The 12,913-nt window shown below is 38.2% G+C and overlaps 1 protein-coding gene across 1 annotated transcript in view; it reads right to left on the bottom strand.

The window, feature by feature from the left end:
* Nucleotides 1-12,484, bottom strand: part of LOC6038012 (protein Wnt-6) — a 36,941-nt gene extending 24,457 nt beyond the window's left edge. Inside the window, exon 1 of the mRNA XM_038257801.1 lies at nt 11,307-12,484. Coding sequence (XP_038113729.1) covers nt 11,307-11,368 — 62 coding nt within the window. The 5' untranslated portion in view covers nt 11,369-12,484. The remainder of the gene's footprint in view (nt 1-11,306) is intronic.
* Between the last annotated feature and the right edge of the window lie 429 nt (nt 12,485-12,913).

Below are 12,913 nucleotides of genomic sequence, written 5' to 3'. Positions count from 1 at the left end.
TAAGTTATAACTGTTTATTTGTACCCATTGCTGGTGAAAAGTGAGGAAGGCATTAACCACATTGGTGGATTATGTTAGTTTTTTGTAAAGCAAACATTTCTAAAATTGACTTATTTTTTCAATACATCGCATGAATTGTATTGAGAAAATTAAAATTATACACTCCTTTTCAACTGCAACCAGTTTACTAAATTCAGTAGATGCCTTAAAATATTCAACACTCACAATATAAAACGACAAATATCGTTTTTTGTTTACATTGGAATCAATAAAAATGGAATAAAACTAAAACATTTTTTTATACATTATTTTCCCTGAAAGAGTCCACCTATTTTATGGATGGCATCAAAACAATTATTCTAGTGTCAGAAATTGACTGAGTTTCTATGAATGCATGAACATATTTTTCCTGAAGTTTTACGCGATTTTCCGATCTTAGGTGTCATATATCAAAATAAGTAAATTTTTTTTCTTCTTAAAGTGACGCACTTGATACATGCAAATGAACTCATCATTCAATAAATTATAAATAGTTACAATCGATTGTAAGTTTTTTTTTCCTGAAAATTTGTACACTGGAACTCTGTTTCTTAAATTTTTAAATAATCATTAAAGTGATTTTAATTTTGAAATTTTGTCAGCATAAAATTTTTACGATTACCAATGGATATTTAAAAACAATTCGATCAGTTTAGTGGGTTTATTTCATATTGCAAATATGTTTAAATTGATAATTTTGAATCAAATATATCAAAAAGAAAGAACAGATTTTATCATGTTATTTTTTATGTATTTAGACGAATTGTTTATATTTTGTGTTTTGCTTCATTTTTTTTTGATGCCATATTAGCAATAAAACAGTTTTATTTTTAAGATGATAGCTTTCGGTGGCTGCTACAAAACATCAAACCTCCCGTTCCACCACCTATCGCACCATCGCTCGCCACTAATAAAGACATAAATTAGTCAAGTCGACCGGGCCAGTTCGGTGACCAGTCCCGGGGACCACCAACCGTCAAAGACAGCTCCGGATCATAAAGATGTTGATTTTATAGTTTATCGATCTTGTCCCCTGCCAACCGTTGCATGGCGGCGGCGACGGAATCAGGTTCCCGACACCACGCCGTTAATATACAGTTTAATTTGATCAATTAACACTTGATTCGGATCAAACCGTTCAAGTCAGGTTGGGCTTTCGGGCAGGGTGGGCACGTTCCGCAATTAATTAGTACAAATTGGAGCAGCAATTCGAACATCACGAATCGTGGTGATTTGAGGCCCACCCCGACGGCGACGGATGGAGATGCTGTCAGCTACCAAGCGGCTCCTGACGACGGGCTAACTTGGCGGTTGATTAGACGTCTGTCAGACCCTCTGGACAGAGCTGTGTGGTGTGGCTCAGCGGGAGGTGGATTCGCTGCTGTTTAATTTACTGCTTCTGCGCCGGGTTGAGTACAAGGCTGCAGTGCAAATTTGCACTTTACCTTAACAAACGGCGCGCGGTTATGGGAAAGGAAAATAGTCATTCCCTAATCCGCAATGCTATTAACACCTTTCAGCGGTGGGACTTGGCTAGAGAGTGGTGAGTGCAGAGTTTCTATGTTTATGGACCTGCCGTCTTTCTCTGTAAGCGGTATGATATAGTGTTGAGTAAACGTTTATCCAAGGAAATTGACGCTTTTCTTTTTTTTGCTAGATTGCATATCTCGGGTAAGTTTTCAAAAAGCCGTAAGAGCCACCGTGACCTCCGACACTAATTGTCGTTTTTCTTCAAATTGCAACAATAATTAATTTGTTTTTAGTTTAGGACACTTGAAGGACGTGTAGATGAACAGTCTTAAGCATTTTTGAAATTTGTTTATCGTATGTAGATACGATACAGCTTTTTGAAAATTCACCCGAGATATTACCTTATTATTTGAATGAGAAGAATCAACTGAATTTTAAAGTGTTTTTAGCTCTAGATTTTATTCTTGCAGGCACAATTACGACGACGTGAAATTTAAAGATATGTCTTATTATTCCTTTATCTCAAAGGCCTTCAAAACATCAAATTATTATCTTATCTTCCATTCAGAATGTTAAACCCCAGCTCTTTGAAACAATCGATCCGACCCTTTTAATGAGCGATCCTTGTCTCTGCGATACGGATATCACTGCGTTTCAACTCTCCCGGTTCCATTAAGCAGCTGAACTCCAAACTAAGTGCAAATAAATCAGTTGCATCTGAAATCACGGAAAATCTTGGCCACGCGTGTGTGGGAAAATACACCTTGGAATGCACCGTTCTTGTAGCTTTGCGGAGGCAGCAGAGAGCGCCAGCTGGAACCGATCACGGAACGCCAACCCTGGACGCTGGATGATGTACAAGAATTCGGTTCGTTTGGTCCGCGCGTTTAAGGTGAAGGTAAAGTGCCAACTTGTGGCCGGACCAGGTCGTGTAAACTTTACGTAACCTTCTCTCCAAGTTGAGGAAACAAACACAATCCATGAATTGTTGCTGCTAGCGAGAGATGAAGTGTTGATGTCAGAGAAAAAAAAGGACGAAACGATCCCAAGATCAAACAGTTCACCAGTCGGTCGGAGAGTTGTTATGTAAACTTGCTGACATGTCCATTAATTGACTCGCGGAGAGCAGAGCAGCGTCTTCTTAAGTTCTTCAAAGGCTCCGAAGCATGTCGTGTTTCTCAAGAGTATCAGTTCCGTTCTGCTTTTGCGCTCTCCGGTGCTGTCGCTGATGCTGCCGATCGAGCGGTGGTCAGAAGTATCGATCAGCAACCGATCGCAAAAGTATCGAGTTACAGGCGCTGGAATGCGAAGCTAAGGAGAGGTCCTTTTGGACGGTCTGATTAGCGATTCTTTGTGAAGTTGGTATTAGCTGATGTGATTATTACTTTACATTTTTTAATAAACCCAAAAAACCCGATTGGTTTTAAAATCAAACTTTAATTTTTAATGTTAATAATTGTGCATAGAATGTTTCATTTGTTTTCCAAAAACATAACTTTTTAGCACCGTAAAACGGGGTGACTTTGATAGGTTTGAGATTTTTCCGTAAAATCATGATCACAATCATTCTGAACATGGTAGAGAACAGTCATGCTTTTGAACGGGTTCTCCGTTCGTTCAAGTTCACACAGCAGCACGAAAAATAGAGAAGTGTTTCAACTTCAAGATAAAGTTTTCATAAAATTTTGAAGATTTGAATAGTTAGTTAACTATAATTGGGTAATTCTCCGCCAACCCACACAGCAGTTGCCCCGACCCCTCTTCGATTTGCGTGAAACTTTGTCCTAAGAGGTAACTTTTGTCCATGATCACGAATCCGAGGTCCGTTTTTTGTTATATCGTGACGGAGGGGCGGTACGACCCCTTCCATTTTTGAACATGCGAAAAAAGAGATGTTTTTCAATAATTTGCAGTCTGAAACGGTGATGAGATAGAAATTTGGTGTCAAAGAAACTTTTATGTAAAATTAGACGCCCGATTTGATGGTGAACTCAGATTTCCGAAAAAAAAAGTATTTTTCATCGAAAAAAAGCACTAAAAAAGATAAACTAAAAATTCTCCCATTTTCCTTTACTTGACTGTAAAAAAATTTGGAGCATGTCATTTAATGGGAAATTTAATGTACTTTTCGAATCTACATTGACCCAGAGGGGTAATTTTTTCATTTAGAACAAAATTTTCCATTTTAAAATTTCGTGTTTTTTTTCTAACTTTTGACTTTTTTTTCTAATTTTGATATATTGACATAAGGGGTTTGCTTAGAAACTTTTTTATGAACCAATACAATAATAAAGTAGTCTTAACATTGCACTAATGATGCATATCATTATATCTTTATGGGCAAAACACAGTTGATGAAATTGTTAGGATTTTGTCTGCAATAATATTTGTTTTAACTAAACTCATTTGATTTAAAAAATTATGCAGATTTGAATGAAAATTGCTTTTTAATTAGTGTTTGGACTTATTTTGAAATGTTCAAAAAATCAAAAAATCAAACAGATAAAATCGTTACAGATTTCACAGATATTCCCTCTGCCGCCAGTTGCAAAAATCACCTTTAGCCGGGGACATTCTTTCGACACTGTGCCGCGACGCGTCCTGAAGGGTCCAGCTTGATTGACTTTGCCCCCGATGATCCACCCTCCGATCAAGGGATCAACGCCGGGCCGGGTGGATTAATATTTGCATGGTCAACTACTCGAAATTACTCGCTTCGGTGACTTTATTTGAAAAGTTATACCTGCGTGCGGTGTGTGATCCCTTCGATATTTTTTTTCCCCGTTGTTGTTGTGTGTCCCACAAGGGACGATCGATGGAGAGGGGCCACTTGAGCATTAAAATATTTGACAAAGATGATGTTTCGGGCGTGCACTTTGCACACACGATGCACAAAGTGCGAGAAAGGCAAAACACAACAAACTTTCCAGCAGAGGGGCTCCGTCCTGAAGAGCACTTCTTCAGATGCACTTCTCCCACCACGTGGGTTCCAAGCACACACACATGTGGTCCCATGGAGGAAGGGTTTCAGGTTAAACACCATCACGGTCTGGCACGGATCGGATCGGATCGGCCGACGACGATCAGGTTCTCCTAGCTCAAATGACGATGGCGAAACGGCGATGGCGGCGATCAAAGAAAAGTGTGACGGTTTTCCGCCTCGTTAGTGACCGACCCCCTCTCTCCGTCTGGTGATGATGGTCCTAGGGATGTGTTTTTGTTGGCTCAAGTGAAATATTGATCTTTTATGTCTTCCTTGATCGGACAGGGACACACCGGCCGGCCTCCATCACCGCCAGCAGTGCATCGAGCGAGTCTTTTAGTTTCTTTTCTTGTGGTGCATGCAAACAAAAGTGCAGGTTGAAATACAAGAACAAGTGTTTCGATGGGTAAATACAGGAAGAGAGTTCAGTATGAGATGGCTAGGAATCTGGGAACGGTGGGATGATGTGGAGTTTTGCAAAATTATTTGCTGACTTTTAAACCTTATTTGAAAGTTGATTGACTTAATAAATGTTGGTGCCAAGCAGAAAAATTGTTAGAACTTGATACCAATGTCAAAAATAAAGTTATTAGGCTATTCTTGAAATAAAATTATTCTTTATTGGAGCACTTTTTTACCTACTACAGTAAAATTTGGAGGAGAAAGTCTTTACGAAACTATCAAAGCAACATCAATGGGTAAATTATATTTTTGCAATTCCGTCGTGGAACTACATACTTTTCCTGTCATTCTTGAACGACGAACGACTGTACCAAAAATAACAGAATCGAATAGCAACACTTTTCAGCACTTGTTTCGAAAAGTAACACTTTTCAACATTTTTTTGATTTAAACGATTTATTGCCAAAATACATGAAAATTGGACATAAAATTTCACTCAGTGTGTGTTTTTTGGAATTGCAAAAAATGTTGTATGGAACTCGTTGCAAAACTTGATTTTTTTAGCACTCTTCGTATTTATCCAACTCGGTGAACCTCGTTGGATAAATACGACTAGTGCTGAAAAAATCCTCTTTTTGCAACTTGTTGCATAAACTACTATTTCATGAATCTACCTAAGAACCTGCTAGTGTTAATGTGATAAAAATTCCATTTGATTCAATTTTCAATAGGTTTTTTGTGCTTTGAGCTATTTTATTGTCAATCCTCTGTTAAATTTTGTAAAATAACCATGAATAAGTTGCATTGTTGACCGGGAGTAAAAATTCAAAATGATTTGAATATTTTAGGTAGATATTAAGTTTTCTATTTAATGTTAAAATATAAAACATGATTATAAATATTTCAATTTTAAAGTACTTTTGAATGTTTTAATTTGTTTTTGTCAATCTCAATTAGTCCGAGAAGTCTGATCAACTGAGAGCAATCTTAAATTGCCTTTTCTGCATTGATAATCATATTTATCATATTTCACATGTTTGGGCTGGAATAAAAATATTTTAATTTTGTATGAAATTACAATGTACAGCACCTCAAAAACTTTTTGTCTCGCAAAAAAATTTTTTTTTTTGCCAATAATTATAAATCTTGGAAATTAATTATTGCAAAACTACTGGACAAGTGTAAAATGCATTTTAAAACACTTTTTCTATTCAAACGTTGATACTGTGACCAATTATTTGTTTATTTTTTACTATTTTAAATTTTTTGCCCCCTCCCTCCTCGACTTTGATCAGAGTTGAGGGACATAAACTTCAAAAAACATTTGCAACGGCCTTATTATACCAAATGCTGCAAAAACTGTTGGGTAATTCTCTACCAACTCACACGAAATCGGGAAAAGTTGCCCCGACCCCTCTTCGATTTGCGTGAAACTTTGTCCTAAGGGGTAACTTTTGTCCCTGATCACGAATCCGAGGTCCGTTTTTTGATATCTCGTGACGGAGGGGCGGTACGACCCCTTCCATTTTTGAACATGTGAAAAAAGAGGTGTTTTTCAATAATTTGCAGCCTGAAACGGTGATGAGATAGAAATTTGGTGTCAAAAGGACTTTTATGTAAAATTAGACGCCCGATTTGATGGCGTACTCAGAATTCTGAAAAAAACGTATTTTTCATCGAAAAAAACACTAAAAAAGTTTTAAAAACTCTCCCATTTTCCGTTACTCGACTTTAAAAAATTTTGGAACATGTCATTTATGGGAAATTTAATGTACTTTTTGAATCTACATTGTCGCAGAAGGGTCATTTTTTCATTTAGAACAAAATTTTTCATTTTAAAATTTCGTGTTTTTTCTAACTTTGCAGGGTTATTTTTTAGAGTGTAACAATGTTGTACAAAGTTGTAGAGCAGACAATTACAAAAATTTTGATATCGACGTCGTCGTGCTATCTTGTCGCACCCGCCATTTTGACGTTCCGAGAAAAACGCGTTTTAATGTTTGACCTTGAATATTCAAAAACGAGAGCACGCAATGTAAACAATAACAAACAAGTTTTGTTTGGCTCACCATTCTGTGCATTGTCCCAAAGTTTGGTTGAAGTTGGTTGCTGGAGTCCCGAGTTATAATTACAAATGTTTACGGTAGTCTAGCTTGTACGTGCGACAAACGCATCCTGACTTTCCTGGCCTGAAATCCCTTTGGCTTTTTGTCGCATTTACATCAATTTTCATGGAGTGACAAGATAGCACGACAACATTGAAACTACTTTCATATGTAAAGTGACAAAAATGCACGGAGTTTTTTCGGTTTTTGTTGAATATCTCAGGATTGAAATCGAATTTTGGGGATCTGTGAAGGTCAAAAGGTAAGGCATTGTGAGCTGCACAAAATGGCGTTCTTAACTCAATTTGGCCCAAAATGCACGTACGACAAGTTAGCACGATGGCGACGATATATTGACATAAGGGGTTTGCTTATAAACATCACGAGTTATCGCGATTTTACGAAAAAAAGTTTTGAAAAAGTTACTTTTTGCGTTTCTCTTTGTTTCGTCGTCCGTGTCTGTCGCGGATGACCATGAATGGCCATGATCGATGACGACCAACTTTTTCAAAACTTTTTTTTCGTAAAATCGCGATAACTCGTGATGTTTATAAGCAAACCCCTTATGTCTATATATCAAAATTCTTGTAATTCTACATTTTAAAACACTTTTTCATTTAAATGTGAAGATTATGGCTTGTTATTTAAATTTTTATTTTTTTTATTCCCCCCCCCCCCCTTGACCTCGGCCAGGGCCGAGGGACAAAAACTTTTTTAAATATTTGAATCGGCCTAATTGGCATGCCACGAAATTTAAATGTTTGAGCCGTAAAAAATCACTAGCCCTATTCATTGCATAACATATATGGGTAATTCTCTACCAACTCACACGAAATCGGGAAAAGTTGCCCCGACCCCTCTTCGATTTGCGTGAAACTTTGTCCTAAGGGGTAACTTTTGTCCCTGATCACGAATCCGAGGTCCGTTTTTTGATATCTCGTGACGGAGGGCGGTACGACCTTCCATTTTGAACATGCGAAAAAGAGGTGTTTTTCAACAATTTGCAGCCTGAAACGGTGATGAGATAGAAATTTGGTGTCAAAGGGACTTTTATGTAAAATTAGACGCCCGATTTGATGGCGTACTCAGAATTCCGAAAAACGTATTTTCATCGAAAAAACACTAAAAAGTTTTAAAAATTCTCCCATTTTCCGTTACTCGACTGTAAAATTTTGGAACATGTCATTTTATGGGAAATTTAATGTACTTTTCGAATCTACATTGTCCCAGAAGGGTCATTTTTCATTTAGAACAAAATTTTTCATTTTAAAATTTCGTGTTTTTCTAACTTTGCAGGGTTATTTTTAGAGTGTAACAATGTTCTACAAAGTTGTAGAGCAGACAATTACAAAAATTTTGATGTATAGACATAAGGGGTTTGCTTATAAACATCACGAGTTATCACGATTTTACGAAAAAAAGTTTTGAAAAAGTTAATTTTTGCGTTTCTCTTTGTTTCGTCGTCCGTGTCTGTCGCGGGTGACCATGAATGGCCATGATCGATGACGACCAACTTTTTCAAAACTTTTTTTCGTAAAATCGCGATAACTCGTGATGGTTATAAGCAAACCCCTTATGTCTATATATCAAAATTTTTGCAATTGTCTGCTCTACAACTTTGTGGAACATTGTTACACTCTAAAAATAACCCTGCAAAGTTAGAAAAACACGAAATTTTAAAATGAAAAATTTTGTTCTAAATGAAAAATGACCCTTCTGGGACAATGTAGATTCGAAAAGTACATTAAATTTCCCATAAAATGACATGTTCCAAAATTTTTACAGTCGAGTAACGGAAAATGGGAGAATTTTAAAACTTTTTAGTGTTTTTTCGATAAAAATACGTTTATTCGGAATTCTGAGTACGCCATCAAATCGGGCGTCTAATTTTACACAAAAGTCCCTTTGACACCAAATTTCTATCTCATCACCGTTTCAGGCTGCAAATTATTGAAAAACACCTCTTTTTCACATGTTCAAAATGGAAGGGTCGTACCGCCCCTCCGTCACGAGATATCAAAAAACGGACCTCGGATTCGTGATCAGGGACAAAAGTTACCCCTTAGGACAAAGTTTCACGCAAATCGAAGAGGGGTCGGGGCAACTGCTGTGTGAGTTGGCGGAGAATTACCCATATCAAATTTACATTCAGTAATTGTATAAATCGTAAATTGTGTATCTTCAAGGTTTGTGGATTTCTCTGACAGTTATTATGTGAATTCTGAAGCTATTCATGAAAAAATAAATCATTTCATTCTTTTCAAATAAAAGAAAATGATAAAAACCTTATTTCTGGGACCATCTACAAACCACGTGGACACTTTTTTTTTTGTAAATCCTAACCCCCCCCCCCCTCGTGGACAATTGTCCATACAAAAAAAAACTTTTTTGTATGGAGCGTGGACAATCACCATACCCCCTAAAGTGTCCACGTGGTTTATGGATGGTCCCTCTATTCAATGTTATTTTTAAACTTTTTCTTGTAAAACTTTTGTTTTACGTACATTTTTATAAAATTCAGGCAAATTGTATTTTTTGTGAAATTTGACAATTTTTATTTGTCAGATTACAATGAGTTCATTTAGGTAAATAACAGAGTTTTGGAGTTCTTTTAGCTATATGTTACATCGCAATTCAATCTAAGATATTATTTTTTAAAACTTTTGAATAGACAAGAGTAAAAAAAAAAAGTTTTCAAAAAACGTAGAGAAAGAATTTGAAATGAGACCAGGCAAGTTTGAGGCAAGTCGTCCAATATGCATTTAATAATCGCAAAAACAGTACCATTCTAAATGTTGGTTTCCTGAATTATACAATCAATCAACAAAGTGACAGAGAATCACGAACATTTTAAAATGTTTTTTTTTTTACAAATTTTAGATGCAGATTAATGAAATTGCATGCAATAAGTACAAATAGCTAAACAATTTAAATTACACAAATTTAGATTTGATCAAATAGAGTTCTGAAAAATTCTAGAATCATTTAAACAACCTAACATATCTCTGGATAAATGATTCGTCTCGATTGGTTGAGCTATGTCCAAGATACAGTGTGTTGAAGTTATCGTTCCGACTGTTCGGGGGCTTGGGATTTTAATTACTTTCCTACTTTAATCGATTTTTTTTTAGTCCAAAAATCACCTTTTTGGTTAAAAAAATCTTTTCAAATATTTCTGTCAAAAATATTTTGAATTTTGTTGAAATTTGATTCAGATTGAACTTGTACTTTATGTCTACAAACCCGCAAATTCGTCGCCGTCGTGCTATCTTGTCGTACGTGCATTTTAGGCCAAATTGAGTTAAGAACGCCATTTTGAGCAGCTCACAATGCCCCACCTTTTGTCCTTCACAGATCCCCAAAATTCGATTTCAATCCTGAGATATTCAATAAAAACCGAAAAAACTCCGTGCATTTTTGTCACTTTACATATGAAGAAGTTTCAATCTCGTCGTGCTATCTTGTCACTCCCTGAAAAATGATGTAAGTGCGACAACTGGCCAAAGGGATTTCAGGTCAGAACGCGTTTGACGCACGTGCAAGTTAGATTACCGTAAACATTTCTAATTATAACTCGGGACTCCGGCAACAAATTTCAACCAAACTTTGGGACAATGCACAGAATGGTCAGCCAAACAAAACGATGTTGTTTTTGTTTCCATTGCTTGCTCTAGTTTTCGTTTATTCAAGGTCGAACATTAAAAAGTGTTTTTTTCTCGGAATGTCGAAATGGCTGGTGTGACAAGATAGCACGACGACGTCGAAATGTTTACGTTTTATGAAAGTTGTAATGATCAAACAGTTTTTATTTGGAAAAAATGTAAAAAGGTTGTTATAAATTATAGTTCTTCCTTCAATCAATGCCTAATTCGAAAAAAATACCATCTCCAAGTGAAGCGAAGCGAAATAATGGTTGAAAATGACTTCTCCCCTTAAAGTGTTAAATATGTATATTTATTGATTTTTGATTATTGATTTCAATTTAGCAGAACTTATTTTTTTCTTTTTGAATTCAAATTTTAATGTAGTTGAATATCTTTTTTTAAACTTCTTATTTTAATCCTTTTTATGATGTTGTTCCAAAATGTAAAAAAAAATATTAACGGTTCAATAATCTACAGTTTAATCTGAATTCAGAATGGATGAGAAAGGCGTGTTATCATATAAATCGTCATAACAAACAAACATTTACAATCAATTGTTGGCTCACTACACTCCAATAAATATCCGCGTTCAATCCGCGTAACTCTTCCTTTCACATTTCCCCCTTCCTTGCCCTTCAATTCCCTGTCCCACTTGCAACTTACCACCAAGACCCGGTGATGGGCATAATTAATATCAAATAAATTGCAATCAGCACAAAACGCATGTTGCTCTCCTCTAGGCTCTCGGACCACTTCTTCGTCGTCGTCCTCTTCTCACTGTCAGCCACTTTCTCGCCACCACCACCGTCGTCGTCGTCGTCCACCTGTTTCCACGTGAATTTCCACGCAGCGCTCACTCACTCACTCACTTTTTCAAACCGCGCGCGGTTCGGGGATTTCTCTTGCGTATTGATTTTATTGAATTTTAATTAAGTCGTGATCCCCAACTCGAATCACAGGCGTCACTTGGGATTTACAGTCATCAATTACTTCGCCGGGATCCCCCCCTCTGAAACGGAGGGGTAGTGTGGGGGGTGACTTTGGACCACTGGTTCGGCCCCGCAGGCTGGGAACCGTTTTTCTTTTCCTCGCAAAATTCGTGCCCCTCGGGGCAGTTATCACACGACGACTTCTTGGACTTGGCCGCACTGTTTCTGACGATGGAGTTGCTGCTGTGGTCTTGGTTCCGTCGTGGCCAGGATTGGGCCGTCGTTGGCCTTAATTATGATTGCGGCCCACCAGCACCACCACCAACACCGTAGTTGCTGCTGCTGCTTTTGTGTCAATGAGTAATTATTCACTTTGGAAGTCATTTTCGGTGAAAAGGAAGACATTAATTTCGCGGAGGTCGCGTCGATGGGTTGCGTGTGAACCGCAATATCAACTCCATTGGTCTCGCGGACGGGGCGAGGGGCGGGGTAAGTGGGACCCCCCTCACTCGCACACACATACACACACTAACACACAACACGAGGGACCACCTGGTTCCCCTGGGGGGGGCTTACTTCCAAGACCACCCTACGCGCGTAGACCTCTGCGCTTTCTTCGCGGATATTGTGCGTTCCGGAAAAACTTTCACGTGGCACCTTCGAAAATCCGCCGTCACTACTTCACAGACAAACTTCAGGGTCCAAAAAGAACTCCGGGTTGCCCGGCCACGTCCTAGTACATTTGGCCGGCTCAAGCACACTTCCCGAACTAAATACTAATTATCTTTCGGATTTTATCTGACTGCGCGGCTGATTTTCATGGCAAAGTGCGGTGGCGGCGGCTCGAGGAGGTTGGTGGCGGCGGCCGGGTCAGGCCAGGAAACGCACACCACCAAGAAGGCGAAAAGCACTCTGACTGTGGGCCTGGACGAACTGCCGATGCTGCCGTGGTTGAGAATCCAACGTGAAACCGACTCGACGATAATAACACAGGCGGCTGGAAGCGGCGAGCGCGCGCGCGCAACGAACCTTGCGCTTGGTGGCGGCGGCGGCGTAGATCTTCAAACGTGAATGCGCGGCGGCTCTCTGCTTTTTGATTGCGACGCGGTGATGGTGTAGGTTGCAACGGCAGCCAGCGCATCTGCTGAATCTGAATTGAGCGAGCGCGCGCGCGCGAGGGGTAGCGTTTTGCGACAGAGTGACTGATACAGACGGGTTTTTATTGATTTTTTAATTGATTGTTTCAAGTAAAATTGTTATCAAATATTTAACTGGATGAATTATTGTACGATACCAAATGCATTTTCTCAATATTTTATCTCTTTCTATCGTTATTGTCGA

This window comes from Culex quinquefasciatus, chromosome 2, assembly GCF_015732765.1.
Source record: "Culex quinquefasciatus strain JHB chromosome 2, VPISU_Cqui_1.0_pri_paternal, whole genome shotgun sequence".
In the NCBI taxonomy this organism is placed as follows: Eukaryota; Metazoa; Arthropoda; class Insecta; order Diptera; family Culicidae; genus Culex; species Culex quinquefasciatus.
This window is presented reverse-complemented; position numbering and strand designations above follow the sequence as displayed.